This window comes from Odontesthes bonariensis, chromosome 5 (genome assembly GCF_027942865.1).
Source record: "Odontesthes bonariensis isolate fOdoBon6 chromosome 5, fOdoBon6.hap1, whole genome shotgun sequence".
In the NCBI taxonomy this organism is placed as follows: Eukaryota; Metazoa; Chordata; class Actinopteri; order Atheriniformes; family Atherinopsidae; genus Odontesthes; species Odontesthes bonariensis.
In genome coordinates this window covers 38,378,823-38,395,090 of record NC_134510.1, presented here as the reverse complement: position 1 = coordinate 38,395,090, position 16,268 = coordinate 38,378,823, and the positions used below count along the sequence as shown (strand labels likewise).

General features: G+C 41.8%; 1 protein-coding gene across 1 annotated transcript in view; it reads left to right on the top strand.

Moving 5' to 3' along the window:
* The window catches only part of LOC142380459 (collagen alpha-6(VI) chain-like), a 63,860-nt gene that overhangs the window by 6,171 nt on the left and 41,421 nt on the right, over positions 1-16,268 (top strand). Inside the window, exons 4-12 of the mRNA XM_075466334.1 lie at positions 735-1,289; positions 2,049-2,654; positions 3,674-4,228; positions 5,076-5,633; positions 6,194-6,772; positions 7,512-8,075; positions 9,123-9,460; positions 10,710-10,788; positions 12,412-12,554. Of these exons, the coding sequence (XP_075322449.1) occupies positions 735-1,289; positions 2,049-2,654; positions 3,674-4,228; positions 5,076-5,633; positions 6,194-6,772; positions 7,512-8,075; positions 9,123-9,460; positions 10,710-10,788; positions 12,412-12,554 (3,977 nt within the window). The remainder of the gene's footprint in view (positions 1-734; positions 1,290-2,048; positions 2,655-3,673; positions 4,229-5,075; positions 5,634-6,193; positions 6,773-7,511; positions 8,076-9,122; positions 9,461-10,709; positions 10,789-12,411; positions 12,555-16,268) is intronic.

The window sequence follows — 16,268 nt, the reverse complement described above, 5'->3', positions numbered from 1 at the left end:
ACATCTGGAACAGCTGTGTGGGAACATGTTCTTTAAAGCACGGTGAATAAAGAAGAGTGTTTCAGGCTTTGCAGATGACACCGTGGGTGTAATTCTATGCTTGTCCGGCAGAGATCTGATAAACTTAGAAACTTATTTCTTTATGAACTTCCACCTGCCTCGATGGGCTGCAGGTCAGATGCTTAATTCATCTGCTCTGAGCATTGCATTTAGGTGAGATTAACACTTTTCCACTTCTTAATGCTGAAAATATCATTTTAAAACAGTTATATATCAATGAAAGTGTGGGAACCCTGGATCAATGCGTGCTGCCTGATTCCGGTGAGACGGCAGCATTTAGAGTATGGATCAAATCAAAATCAAATCAAATTTATTTATATAGCACATTTCATGTACAAACAATTCAAAGTGCTTTACATAAAATAAAAGCATTGCAGCAGGGAGTGGAAGAAGCATTAAAATACATAAAAGAATATAAAGAGAAACAAATAAAATAATTAAAATGAATTTAAAAACAAGCAACAGTCCAGATAAGTTCAAAGATATCGTGCAGATTTCATGCATAGACACATGAGAACAGAAATGTCTTTAACCTGGATTTAAAAATGTCTCCATTTGGTGAAAGTTTCATCTCCACTGGCAGTTTGTTCCACTTATTTGCAGCATAACAGCTAAATGCTGCTTCTCCATGTTTAGTCTGGACTCTGGATAACCTTTTCTTTGTCTTGTTTCAGCTTTGGCAGACAGGTACGCAGATTTTTTCTTCCTGGTGGACAGCGGCTTACCCCCACGACAGTTCTCCCTCTTCAGGAACGAGCTCCACAGACTGGTCAATCAGACCGACGTCGGACCGTCCGCCTACCGATTTGGTTTGGCCCAGTACGGCCAGGACACCCAAGTCGAATTTAATCTGAATACTCACGAAACCAAAAGTCTGACCATGAAAGCTGTTCGAAATTTCAAGCTGCAGACCCGATCCAACCAACCGCAGAACCTGAGCCGCGCTCTGCTGAACGCCGTTCAGCTTTTTTCTGCCGACGCGGGGGGCCGTGCACACCTGGGTGCGCAGCAGTACCTCTACGTGGTCACAGGACAAGACTCGGACGACCCCGTGGGTTTGGCAGCCAGAGCCGTTAAAGCAGCAGGAGTGATTGTTGCGGGCATCAGTGCCAGCTTGTCACAGGAGTCCCTGTCGCGCTTTGCCAGCCCAGGATATGAATTCACCTCCCTCAAAGTGACTCAGTTGAAGAATAGGTTGATGGCATCGCCAGTGGAAACAGTTACTGAAGGTGAGAAACTCACCAAAAACAAAAAAAAGTGTAATTCTGAAAACTGCTGATTGTCTTTTTGTATTGTGTAACAAAAAATACATGATAAAAAATGTATTGAATTGAGCTGAATAGATAAATAACAGGTGGTTTCATCATACAAAATAGATTTTGGATTTAAAATTCAATTAAGTTGATTTATTTTGGGGCTTTGGTAGGACAAAGGGGAGTAAACACAATGTTGAGACTGCACAAAGGATCAAATGTTAAAATAAAAATTTTATTCAAATTTTGTTTGAATAAAATTTCAAATATCAATGATAATAATAATAATAATAAATTGTATTTATAGGCGCCTTTTATAGGCACTCAACGTCATCTTAGATAAAAACAAACACAATTTAAAATACATAACAAATAGATATAAAATAAACTTAATTAAAACAGTGCAAATGTAATCACAATGCATAGGCTAATTTAAACAGGTGAGTTTTATGTTTGGATTTGAAATGTGGCAATGTTTGTGCGTTATGGAGATTTTTTTTTAACATATTGTTAAAAAAATATGAAATATATTAAAATATAAAAAAACATATATACATATAAGTATATTTAAGTGTAAATATATATATAAATATATATATATATATATATATATGTATAAATATATAAATATTTTATATTTATAAATATAGAATATAAAACTGCAGTTCTTTTTAACATATTGTTAAAAAAAAAGAAGCAGATGGATCCCATTCAATGATTCTACCTCTTTCACAGATTGCAAAGGAGCCAACGTCGCAGACGTCGTGTTCGTCGTCGACGAGTCGGGAAGCATCGGACCCGACAACTTCCAGCTGATGCGCAGTTTCCTGCAGTCGGTGGTCAGCAGCCTCGAAGTGGGCTCGGCCAGAGTCAGAGTGGGCATCGTCACCTACAACACCGAGCCCACGGTTCAGGCCTCCCTCAACACGTTCAAGGACAAAGCAGAAATCCTGCAGTTCATCAACTATCTGCCCTATCGTCGCGGTGGCACCAACACCGGAGCCGCCCTGAACTTCACTCTGAACACCATCTTCGTCAAGGAGCAAGGGAGCCGGGAGGATGTCCAGAAGGTCGCCGTAGTGATCACGGATGGCAAATCCCAGGATAGCGTGAGCGAAGCGGCACTTTCTCTCCGTCGGGCCGGCGTCACGGTGTTTGCTGTAGGAATCAAAGACGCCAACCAAACGGAGCTGGAGGAGATGGCGTCCCACCCCCCCGGGAGACACGTGTTCAATGTGAACAGCTTCACCCAGCTGAGACACCTGCAGATGCAGCTGCAGAAAAGCCTGTGCAGTAACATCATTGACAACGCCATCGACACCAGGGTCGACATCAAGGAAGGTTTGACCTTTGATGACTCCAAACTCTGAGATATCTCAGGCTTAGCTTCCACTGTTGGTAAATTCTTAGATGCATAAAGTATCAGAGTTATTTTGTTAGACTGATGAATATCACACACAGCATTGTGTGTCCTCCAGAGCTAATCCACTTCCTTCCGGTTAGACAGAATTAGGACCGGTCCACTTCTATGTTTGACAGATTTAGGACCGATGATCAGTTAAAGTTTCTGTAAGAAGGAGTTCAGTGGTTCCCAGATCCTCCAAAACTTGTCTGATTTATGGTTAAGGTCAAGAGTCAACTTCTCAAGAGGAATAAGAGCAGAAATCTGTGTTAAACACATGGAGTTGACAGCAAAATCCATTTTTTAGCCAGAAATATGAGAATTATCAACAAAGACTTGGTATTTGCGTCAAAGATGCATTTTAATGTATTTTACATTGATAGCAAAGGTTAGAGGTGCCAGGAAACATTCTCTGGAGGCGAACGGGTGTGTAATAGGTTCTTAAAAAAAATGCAAAGTTCTGTTCATGTATGGAGATTGAGGTACATTTAGGGAAGACCCCGCTACAGATCCTGTCCCAGTCAACAGGATTGAACGTCACCTCCAGATCGCGTTCAACTTCAAAGAGTCATAGCTTGAAGAATCAAAATAAAGAAGTGAAACATAAATCTTTGAAATTAGTCTCTTAGGAGATTTAGCCAAAATTATTATGTTTTCCAATTCGGACAATCCCAGGCAAATCTTGCCTGTCCTCAGAAGAGACCCTATAAAATGATGAATTTTGAAGATATTTGAAAAAAATCTTTTTGAGGAATATTAAAATCTTGCTCAAATGATTTAAAAAAGTGCTTAATGATTTTTAATTAGTTCTGAAAAAAACAGAAGTCCTCAGTGTTCAGGTTGGAGGTGGTGATAATAGCCTGCCCACCCCATCCATCCAGAAGAGTCAAACCTTTTACATATTCCCGTTATCCGCCCCTTTATTTGAGCTAAGAACTAACTGTTGTTTTCTCTCCAGCATGTGTTCAAACCGACGAAGCGGACATCTACTTCCTCATCGATGACTCTGGAAGCATTGGTAACCTGGACTTCAAGGACATGCAGATGTTCATCACTGAGTTTCTTGATACATTTCGAATCGGGCTGAATCATGTTCGCATAGGGCTGGTGAAATACTCCACTTCAGCTACTCTTGAGTTTGATCTGAAGAAGCACTCAAATGTTGAGACCATGAAAATAGCTGTGAACAGGATGAGACACTTGGGAGGTGGGACCAACACGGGGTTAGCGCTGTCATTCATGGGGCCTTTGTTTGAGGAGGCCGCGGCCGCTCGGCGGGTCCCAGAGTACCTGGTCGTGATCACCGATGGAGAGTCCATGGATAAAGTCAAAGATCCAGCAGAAAAACTCAGGGCACGGGGTGTCACCATCTTCGCTATCGGAGTGAAGGAATCCAACAAGACGCAGCTGAATGAAATTGCTGGCGATTCCAAGAGAACTTTCAGTGTCAGTAATTTTGATGCCTTGAAGTCCATCAGTAATGGCATCGTCACGGAGATCTGTGCTCCAGAAGGTAAGAACAGTGGAAGCTCAGAGTATCCTGTAAACAGAGGGCCAGAGTAAAGCTTCCACATGTTTCATTACAAAACTTCAGTTTAGGGGTAGGGTTAGAGTAGGGTTAGGGTTAGGTTAGGGTTAGAGTAGGGTTAGGGTTAGGTTAGGGTTAGAGTAGGGTTGGGGTTAGGTTAGGGTTAGAGTAGGGTTGGGGTTAGGTTAGGGTTAGAGTAGGGTTGGGGTTAGGTTAGGGTTAGAGTAGGGTTGGGGTTAGGTTAGGGCTAGAGTAGGGTTGGGGTTAGGGTTAGGTTAGGGTTAGAGTAGGGTTAGGGTTAGGTTGGGGTTAGAGTAGGGTTGGGGTTAGGTTAGGGTTAGAGTAGGGTTGGGGTTAGGTTAGGGTTAGAGTAGGGTTGGGGTTAGGTTAGGGTTAGAGTAGGGTTAGGGTTAGGTTAGGGTTAGAGTAGGGTTGGGGTTAGGTTAGGGTTAGAGTAGGGTTAGGGTTAGGTTAGGGTTAGAGTAGGGTTGGGGTTAGGGTTACGTTAGGGTTAGAGTAGGGTTGGGGTTAGGTTAGGGTTAGAGTAGGGTTAGGGTTAGGTTAGGGTTAGAGTAGGGTTGGGGTTAGGTTAGGGTTAGAGTAGGGTTGGGGTTAGGGTTACGGTTAGAGTAGGGTTAGGGTTAGGTTAGGGTTAGAGTAAGGTTAGGGTTAGGGTTACAGTTAGAGTAGGGTTGGGGTTAGGGTAGGGTTAGGGTAGGGTTAGGTTAGGGTCCACTTCCTGTTTGACAGAATTAGGACCGGTTAGACAGAATCAGGACCGGTCCACTTCCTCCAGACGCAACCCTAACAGCTTCACTCTCTGTGCCCACAGTCTGTAAAGACGTCCCCAGTGACATCTTCTTCTTAACCGATAGCTCTGAGATCATCTCTGACGAAGACTTCAAGAAAATGAAGCATTTCATAAAATCCGTCATCAGCAAGTCCCTGATTGGGCCTGACGGGGTGCACATCGGTGTCATGCAGTTCAGCACCAATCCTAAGCTGGAGTTTGACCTCAACGAATACCACAGCAAGGAAGAAATAATGAGAAAGATCGATCAAATGGGGCATGTGAAAGCAGGCGTCCACCCGGGGAAAGCCATCTCAGAGGTGTCCGACTACTTTGGTGCATCCAGAGGAGGGCGCCCGGGTGTGTCGCAGATTCTGGTGATGATAACTGCCGGCAGTGCGAAAGACGAGGTCCGGGGTCCAGCTCAAGCTCTGAGGGCCAAAGGAGTGACGATATACACAGTTGGAGTGCTGGATGCCAACTCCAAGCAGCTGCTGGACATCAGTGGTTCGTCAGACCACGTGTTCAATCGGAAAAACTTCGACTCCCTGGAAGAGCTGGACAGCAAGCTGGCCTTAAAGTTTTGTGATCCACAAAGAGGTGAGAGTAGCACCCGACATTACTCAGACATTGGGTTCAAGGGGTTTGACTGGCCAACGGTACATTGAGTTCAAGGGGTTTGACTGGCCAACGGTACATTAGGTTCAATGGGTTTGACTGGCCAACGGTACATTGGGTTCAACGGGTTTGACTGGCCAACGGTACATTGCGTTCAACGGGTTTGACTGGCCAACAGTACATTGGGTTCAACGGATTTGACTGGCCAACTGTACATTGGGTTCAAGGGGTTTGACTGGCCAACGATACATTGGGTTCAACGGGTTTGACTGGCCAACGGTACATTGCGTTCAACGGGTTTGACTGGCCAACGGTACATTGGGTTCAACGGGTTTGACTGGCCAACAGTACATTGCGTTCAACGGGTTTGACTGGCCAATGGTACATTGGGTTCAACGGGTTTGACTGGCCAACGGTACATTGGGTTCAACGGGTTTGACTGGCCAACATTGGGTTCTGATTGGCCAACGGTACAGAATAATTTCTAAAACACTTCTTCTTGTCATGAGTGCTGATCAGTTCTTTATTTTCTCTGCTGACAGATTGCAAGAAGACGGAAAAAGCTGATATTATGTTCCTGGTGGACGGTTCCACAAGCATAAGTCTGGACCAGTTCAGAAGCATGCAGACATTTATGAACTCAATCGTGAACCTGACCACGGTGGGCCAGAGCGAGACTCGCATCGGGGTCATCCTCTACTCAGACTCGGCCGAGGCCAAGTTTGAACTGAACGCCTTTGGGTCCAGAGGACAGGTTCTTCAGGCAGTGAACGATTTGGTGCTGCCAACCGGCAACACCTACACGGGCGCAGCTTTGAAATACTCCTTACGGTTCTTTCACGAGGAACACGGGGGCCGGAAAAAGCTCAAGGTGCCCCAGGTCCTCATGGTCATTACAGACGGGGATGCCACTGACCATCACAAGCTGAAGGAGACGTCCGACGCTCTGCGGAAGGACGGCGTTTCCGTCATCAGCATCGGAGTGAAGGACGCCATCAGGGAGCAGCTGGAGACTATGGCCGGTGGAGACAAGTCCAAAGTTTTCTTTGTAGATAATTTCAAGGAGCTGGAGACTCTGTACAAGAATATGTCGTCTCTCATCTGCAACACTACTAAACAAGGTGAGGGTCCAAAATAAAAATAAAAAATAAAAAATGTGCGCATATACAATAATGTCCTCCCAGAACACAAACAGAAACGACAGAATCGTTTAATCGTTGCCCAGCCCTAGTTTTAACCCTCCTGTTGTCCTACGGGTCCAAAGTGAGCCACCACCATGTTTAGCTGTAGAAAAAATACCTTAGGGACCCCATAATTAGAAAAAGTCACACTTTATTTTTGTTTATGTTTCCATGTGGGCTGTACACCACTAGGGTACAAAGATTGTCTTATGGGTCATTTTTGACCCGTGAATTATAAAAACATTTAAACACCAGAAAAAAGTTGACTGTTTTTTTGCCCTTTCAATATAATTAATTCAGAAGTAATTACTTCACATTCATATAATAGCAATAATAAACCTTTATTATGTAAAAGAAAACTGAGAAAACAAGAAAACTGTTGGTCCAACTGACCAAAAAAAAAAAAAAAGTGTAATCCTGAAAACTGGTGATTGTCTTTTTGTATTGTGTAACAAAAAATACATGATAAAAAATGTATTGAATTGAGTTGAATAGATAAATAACAGGTGGTTTCATCATACAAAAATAGATTTTGGATTTAAAATTCAATTAAGTTGCTTTATTTTGGGGCTTTGGTAGGACAAAGGGGAGTAAACACAATGTTAAGAACGCACAAAGAGTTAGACGCAGTGAATCTTTATCAGCTGTTGGTAACGTGTTCTCTGCTTTTCTTCGGCAGCCTGTGACAAGTCGGACGTGGTCTTCATGCTCGACTACTCCAGCAGCATCAACCCGGACGAGCACAAGCTCGTGCTGAACTTTACCGCAGAGGTCATCAATAATTTTGACGTCGGTAAGGACTTTGTGCGCGTCGGACTCGTGCAGTTCAGCGACGACCCTCAGCACGAGTTTTACCTCGACACGTACAGCCAAAGCCAAGACATGGTCAAACACGTCCTCAACCTGGAATACCGCGGGGGAGACACGTACATCGGGGAAGCCCTGCGCTTTGTTATGGCTTATTTTAAGGCTTCGCGGGGCGGCCGCACGGACGTCCCAAAGACGCTGGTGCTGGTCACAGATGGCGATTCCCACGATGACGTGGACCTCGATGCTGAGGAACTCAGGAACATTGGGATTGAGATATTAGTCATAGCGATTGGAGATGTGTACGACCTGCAGCTCCTGCAGATCACCGGCGACCCGGAGAAACTCTTCACCGTTCGGAACTTCAACAACTTGGGAAATATCAAAACGAAGGTGTCTGAAGCCATCTGTAAAACGCCCTCCGATAAGACCTCAGGTAGGTGGTAATAACCTGACATGGTCTGCCATACTTTTTATTTGTGTTCACTTTGACCCTAAGAAGCAATAATCAGAGGGTCTGCTCTGCCGGAAACATCGCGAAAAAAAATTAGTGTATGTACCCTTCATTTTTTGATAGAAAATGTTGGAAAATTACAATTTTCCACCAATCCTCAGTGGGTTCGGTCAATAAATGCGTTCCAGATGCACGGAACACATGTGGAGACAACATCCAATTAAATTATAACTCTTAAAATACATGTCTACATGATTTTGACTCAATTTAATGCAAAGAAATCAGGCGTTTTTTCACTTTTTTCCAATATTTTCATCTTTACTTCATTGGCAATCAATTATTCCCCCAAATTATGACCCCCCCCCCTTCTGACTTCTCAAACCCCAGCTGGTGGAGGCGGATGGCCACCCTTCCTGAGTCTGGTTCTGCCAGAGGTTTCTTCCTGTTAAAAGGGAGTCGTTTCTCTCCACAGTCGCCTCAGGCACGCCGCTCAGGCCGGGAGATTGGACCGAAAAACAAAAAGTTTTCAGTGCAATCTGTTGGTTTTCTTAGCTAGGAAACTGTTTTTGAATTGGCTCTATATGAACGAATTGGATTATTTTATGAATAATTATGATTACAATTAATTGAATTCCAATTGGCTTGAATTGGACTTTATTATCTAAGTGCCTTGAGATGACATTTGTTGTATTTGGCGCTATATAAATAAAAATGAATTGAATTGAATTGAACGAGGCCTTTGAACTAAAATTGTAATTTTCCAAAAAATGATTTTGTAATTTTTTAATGTAATGTAATTTTTTGTCAAAAAATGAAGGGTACATGCACTAAAATGGCCACAATTTTTTTTCTCGATGTTTCCGGCAGAGCAGACCCTCTGATTATTGCTTCTTAGGGTCAAAGTGAACACAAATAAAAAGTATGGCAGACCATGTCAGGTTCAACCCATTTTATTGAGCTTTATTGAGGTGTTTTATAGACGTATCTGTCTGGGACTGATAGAGTAAAGAAGTGCTCCCTCTCCTGCAGACTGCAGCATCGACATCGCCATAGGATTCGATGTTTCTGAAGTCCGAGCCCCGGGGGAGTTGCTCATCAAACAGGTGGCGCGCCTGGACGAGATCGCCCGCTACGTCTCTAAGGTGGAGGACCTCTGCTGCACCAGCACCCCCATCCAGACCAACATCTCCTTCTTCGCAGTCGGCGCCGACGGACGCGCCCTGTACGACACGAACTTTGTGGCCTACAGCGAGGACGTGGTGAAAAAGGTTTTGACCTGGCCGTGGTCTCAGCCCACGTTCTTCAACTCTGCCACGCTCGGCTTCTTCAAGGAGCAGTTCAGAGCAAAATCCACAGCCAGGGTGAAGGTGAGACGGGTTCCTGTGTCTGAGGATGCAAATTACTGTGCACCGGCCTTCAGTTTTCATCCACATGAAACCACAATTTAACCCTTCCTGTTGTCTTGTTTAACCCTTCCTGTTGTCTTGCAGGTCAAAAGTGAGCCACCACCATGTTTATCTGTAGAAAAAATATCTTAAACTATCTTTTTCCAACTTGAAATGTTATGACTTTTCCTAAAGAGACCCCATCATTCCTTGTCTTTCCTTTCCTTTCCTTTCCTTTCCTTTCCTTTCCTTGTCTTTCCTTTCCTTTCCTTTCCTTGTCTTTCCTTTCCTTTTCTTTCCTTTCCTTTCCTTTCCTTTCCTTTCCTTTCCTTTCCTTGTCTTTCCTTTCCTTTCCTTTCCTTGTCTTTCCTTTCCTTTCCTTTCCTTTCCTTTCCTTTCCTTTCCTTTCCTTTCCTTTCCTTTCCTTTCCTTTCCTTTCCTTGTCTTTCCTTTCCTTTCCTTTCCTTGTATTTGCTTTCCTTTCCTTTCCTTTCCTTGTCTTTCCTTTCCTTTCCTTTCCTTTCCTTGTATTTGCTTTCCTTTCCATTCCTTTCCTTGTCTTTCCTTTCCTTTCCATTCCTTTCCTTGTCTTTCCTTTCCTTTCCTTTCCATTCCTTTCCTTGTCTTTCCTTTCCTTTCCTTTCCTTTCCTTTCCTTTCCTTTCCTTTCCTTGTATTTGCTTTCCTTTCCTTTCCTTTCCTTTCCTTTCCTTTCCTTGTCTTTCCTTTCCTTTCCTTTCCTTTCCTTTCCTTTCCTTTCCTTTCCTTTCCTTTCCTTTCCTTGTCTTTCCTTTCCTTTCCTTTCCTTTCCTTTCCTTTCCTTTCCTTTCCTTTCCTTTCCTTTCCTTTCCTTGTCTTTCCTTTTCCCTTTTCAGTATAATTAATTCAGAAGTAATTACTTCACATTTATATAATAGCAATAATAAACCTTTATTATGTAAAAGAAAACTGAGAAAAATGAAATCTGTTGGTCCGACTGACCAAAAAAAAAAGAAAAAGTGTAATCCTGAAAACTGGTGATTGTATTGTGTAACAAAAACTACATGATAAAACATGTATTGAGTTGAGTTGAATAGATAAATAACAGGTGGTGTCATCATACAGAATAGATTTATTTAATGTATTTATAGTTGCTTTATTTTGGGGCTTTGGTAGGGCGGCTCCTTTCTGAGCCGTAGGACAAAGGGAGTAAACAGGATGTTAAAACAGCTTTATCTAACCTTTCCCATCAGGTGCTGCTGATCTTCTCGGATGGACTCGACGAGGACGTGATGACTCTGGAGCAGGAATCAGAGCTTCTGCTGAACTCCGGTGAAACAAACGATTTCTGAGTTTATTCATTTCTGAAGAGAAGGATGAGCTCTGAAGTTCCCCCCTCTTCCTCAGAAAGCTCTGCACAGCCTTTCCGCCTCCTACTTCCCTGAAAATACATTCTTCTTCATTTCATTCAATTCAATTATTTTTTTATTTATATAGCAAATACAACAGATGTCATCTAAAGGCACTTACACTGAAAAAGTGTGAAAAATATCACTTAAAGGCAAAACACACAACTGATAGCAGCAAGTCATTCAAGGAAACAGACAGTGGAGCGAGGCTTCTACATAAAAACTACAGAAAGATGCTGATGTTAAAAGTGTGTTTGCACAACAAATGTTATGGCACTTTCATTCATATGGCAGCACATTTAAAATAAAACTAAATGCTAAAAGCTATACACTACTTTTGGATTCATTTTTGGATTCTGCGTACAAATGCGATTAATCGTGATTAATCAGGGAAATCATGTGATTAATTAGATTAAACATTTTAATCGCTGCCCAGCCCTGATTTATTTACTGATTTATTTTTATTATTTTCATTATTTCATATTCATTGCACAGTAATTTGCTGACTGATTACTGCACTTTAATTTTTCAATCATTTATATTTGTTTTTTGTTTAGGATGTTTAAATTATTGGATGCTTTTATATTAACATGAAAAACCAATAAAGATATGTTTAAAAAAAAAGAAATAAGCATCCAACGTAGTTTAGAAAATAAGAAAATGTGCACATGTAGAATAATATGCTCCCACACTGAAAAAAATGACTTTTTGGTGAAGAAAACTCTATTAGAGTAACTTGTATTTTTAAGATTCAGTAAGAACTCGAGCTTCTTAAGTAAAATTAAACATTTTATTAATACATGAATTATGGGGGAAGAGTAAGTTTTACTCAGGTTTCCTCATACAATATAAATGTTTAATAGTTGTATGTACATAAACATAGAAATATTACATAAACTTTACTCTGAAAGTGTATCATTATAATCTACTAAGTTACTTCATAACAGCAAATACTACAGATATATAAAATGTACTTAAAATTTTGAGTAAAATGATGTTCCTGCTTATGAAAAACAAGTAGACTTTACTTCATTTGTTTAAATAAATACAACTTAAGACTTAGATGTAATTAAGTAAATGTTACTTAATATCTTCAAAACTGTTTTATGGTGAGTAAAATTTACTTGATATTGCAGCATTTAATGTTACTTAAATCATAAAAAATACTTACAAAGGGTTTTTTAAGTAAATCGTATGAGTTGTTGTTTTCAGTGCAGATAATAAAGTCCAATTCGAGCCAATTGGAATTCAATTAATTGTAATCATAATTATTCATAAAATAATCCAATTCGTTCATTTAGAGCCAATTCAAAAACAGTTTCTTAGCTAAGGAAACCAACAGATTGCACTGAAACTTGTCTCCCGTCCAATCTTCTTGAATATAACAGCCTGTTTTTTCAGCCTCTACATGTTGCCACGCCTCGGCTAAGTTTGTTTAGGTTTCCTCTGGCTATCAGTCACACTTTGCACATCCTGTTTAGAGATGACCCTGGAAATAAAGCCTGAAACATGCAGTAAATATCAGTTTATCTTGCACCGACTGCAGGGGTCAGCGCTCTGCTGACGGTGGCTCTGGGACGGGCCGACCCCTACCAGCTGCAGATGGTGGAGTTCGGCCGAGGATTCACCTACCAGCATCCCTTCAGCATCAGGATGCAGGGCTTGGGCGCGGCCCTCCTCCAACAGATCGTGAGTGGTTCGTGTTTTTCCGCTGAAGTAAAAAATCAGCTTCGGTCGGTCGGTTAAGGCTCCATGAAGCCTGAGAAAAGACAAATCCATGTTATTCAGTTGACAATTACGTTGAATGTAGTCATTATAATGGATGTCTATGGGAGCCGTTTCTGTAATCTGCCACAGCAGAAAAACTAAAAAGCTGTAAAAACTGATGTTGTAGCTCATCAATGACATATCCCAGACCTAATAATCCCCCATAGAATATTTCACTTTGCATTGCATATATTGAAAATACAGCAGTTTTTGTGTGTGTTTCTTTTAACAGAAATTGGTGTTTACCTCATATAAACTGGTATTTAATGAGTTAATTTTTTTTAAATAACTGAAACTTGCTGGTTATGATCAGAAATGAAGTGGAAGAAAAGATTTATGAAAAAAGTAGAAAAAATATTAACATATGGTATTTTGGGGATCATTTTAGAAGGGGACAAAAATGTCCCTTTTCAGAAATTAAGGAGTTTTTTTTTTTAAATCAGGTATAACAAAAAAATGAAAAATCCCTAAAAATCAATGTAGTTGCTGATCATTGACATATCCCAGACCATAATTATCCCTACTCAATAATTCCACTGCACCTAAAGGCTTCAAATTTGGGCTTAAAAGTTCAAATTGGCATCTAAAGGGTTCATTTTTTTTAAATAATTGAAAACTTGGTGGTTATGATCAGAACTGAAGTGGAAGAAAAATTTATGAAAAAAAGTGGAAAAAAATATTAATATATGATGTTTTTAGGTCGTTTTAAAAGGGGACAAAAATGTCCCTTTTCAGAAATTAAGGAGTTTTTTTTCTACACAATAAAAAATTGCATCGTATATGATGTGTGTTTGAAATTCGAAAAAATAGTAAAAAATGCACAACTGGACCAAATATGATGAGTATCACTACCTACAGTGTGAAATTAGATGAGAAAGTACATCCAGAGTGGAGAAAAATGTCCCCCATCAGGGATTAGGGTTAAAGCCAGTGCTTAAAGTACAACCATCAGCAGGACAATGCGGCACAAAGATGTTTCCCGTTCAGTTGGAATACGTAATCTCACTGCTGAGTTAGTCAGAGCTGGAGCCACGGTGGAACAGAGAACACTTCGTAGTGGAGGCAGGTCTCCTCCATTAACTGTCAAACGAAGCCAGCTGCTGAGCTCCAACATGAAACGATCTGTAAAACAGCTCTCAGCATTTGCTGTTGGCTTAAGCCCAACACCGCAGTGATTCAGAGTTGGCTGTCGAACTGGTCCAGATCAGATATGTAACATTAATCAGTAGGAATGAGACCCGATATGAGCCCGTTGAGCTTTTTATCCTCTCATTGGGCCTCATGCGAGAACATTTTCGTATTTTCAATTCTAAATTTCTCTTAATTTTTTCGTAAGAAGGTCTCGTACGAACACGTCACGTCAGATTCAACAAGCGCTCTTAACATTGGAAAAAGTGTGTAAACGACCTGCGGAAATGATGAATCCCACCTGTGCGTATCTAAGTGCACGTGCACGAGGATAGTAGATCTGCATACTCCACGCCCTAAATGATACCATATAAGGCTGTGCTTCCTGTCTCCTGTGCCAGGAAGTGTTGAGTCATGAGAATGGCATCAAGGCGCAAAAAGAACAACTTTAGTGGCTCTGAGACTGAAGTTCTGCTTCCAGAGATCCAGAAAGAGCAACTTTAGTGGCTCTGAGACTGAAGTTCTGCTTTCAGAGATCCAAAAAGAACAACTTTAGTGGCTCTGAGACTGAAGTTCTGCTTCCAGAGATCCAGAAAGAACAACTTTAGGGGCTCTGAGACTGAAGTTCTGCTTTCAGAGATCCAAAAAGAACAACTTTAGTGGCTCTGAGACTGAAGTTCTGCTTCCAGAGATCCAGAAAGAACAACTTTAGGGGCTCTGAGACTGAAGTTCTGCTTCCAGAGATCCAGAAAGAACAACTTTAGGTGCTCTGAGACTGAAGTTCTGCTTCCAGAGATCCAAAAAGAACAACTTTAGGGGCTCTGAGACTGAAGTTCTGCTTCCAGAGATCCAAAAAGAACAACTTTAGGGGCTCTGAGACTGAAGTTCTGCTTCCAGAGATCCAGAAAGAACAACTTTAGGGGCTCTGAGACTGAAGTTCTGCTTTCAGAGATCCAGAAAGAACAACTTTAGTGGCTCTGAGACTGAAGTTCTGCTTCCAGAGATCCAGAAAGAACAACTTTAGGGGCTCTGAGACTGAAGTTCTGCTTTCAGAGATCCAAAAAGAACAACTTTAGTGGCTCTGAGACTGAAGTTCTGCTTCCAGAGATCCAGAAAGAACAACTTTAGGGGCTCTGAGACTGAAGTTCTGCTTTCAGAGATCCAGAAAGAACAACTTTAGGGGCTCTGAGACTGAAGTTCTGCTTTCAGAGATCCAGAAAGAACAACTTTAGGTGCTCTGAGACTGAAGTTCTGCTTCCAGAGATCCAAAAAGAACAACTTTAGGGGCTCTGAGACTGAAGTTCTGCTTCCAGAGATCCAAAAAGAACAACTTTAGGGGCTCTGAGACTGAAGTTCTGCTTCCAGAGATCCAGAAAGAACAACTTTAGTGGCTCTGAGACTGAAGTTCTGCTTTCAGAGATCCAGAAAGAACAACTTTAGTGGCTCTGAGACTGAAGTTCTGCTTTCAGAGATCCAGAAAGAACAACTTTAGGGGCCCTGAGACTGAAGTTCTGCTTTCAGAGATCCAGAAAGAACAACTTTAGGGGCCCTGAGACTGAAGTTCTGCTTCCAGAGATCCAGAAAGAACAACTTTAGTGGCTCTGAGACTGAAGTTCTGCTTCCAGAGATCCAGAAAGAACAACTTTAGTGGCTCTGAGACTGAAGTTCTGCTTCCAGAGATCCAGAAAGAACAACTTTAGGGGCTCTGAGACTGAAGTTCTGCTTTCAGAGATCCAGAAAGAACAACTTTAGGAGCTCTGAGACTGAAGTTCTGCTTTCAGAGATCCAGAAAGAACAACTTTAGGGGCTCTGAGACTGAAGTTCTGCTTTCAGAGATCCAAAAAGAACAACTTTAGTGGCTCTGAGACTGAAGTTCTGCTTCCAGAGATCCAAAAAGAACAACTTTAGGGGCTCTGAGACTGAAGTTCTGCTTCCAGAGATCCAGAAAGAACAACTTTAGTGGCTCTGAGACTGAAGTTCTGCTTCCAGAGATCCAAAAAGAACAACTTTAGGGGCTCTGAGACTGAAGTTCTGCTTCCAGAGATCCAAAAAGGAAAATCTGTCATTTTTAATCAGTGTCAGCTGTGGAATTACGGGACCTGCTAAAGCGAAGAAATGGGAAGTTATTACGAGTGCTGTTAATACCATGTCACCGAAATAAAAAAAATAAATGGTTTGATATGAAAATGGCTTAAAAAAAACGTCTCGCCATGGGCAGGCGCTCGATGACTGCAACTAAAGCCGTGCAATCAGCTGTTGCCTCATCATGATGGCTCTTTGATGGGGGGTCCATGAGGGGGGTCTTCTGGCACCTTCTGGTCTGCCTGGGCTGGTTCAGGTGGAGACCTTCGTTCATGGAGGTATGGAGACACCCCCACCTGGCCTTCAGCTCAGTGCGCTCCACAACAGCACGGCTGCTTTCATGCGTATATGGTAAATGGACTGTACTTGTATAGCGCTTTTCTAGTCTAGCTGCCCACTCAAAGCGCTTCTAACACTACATGCCAC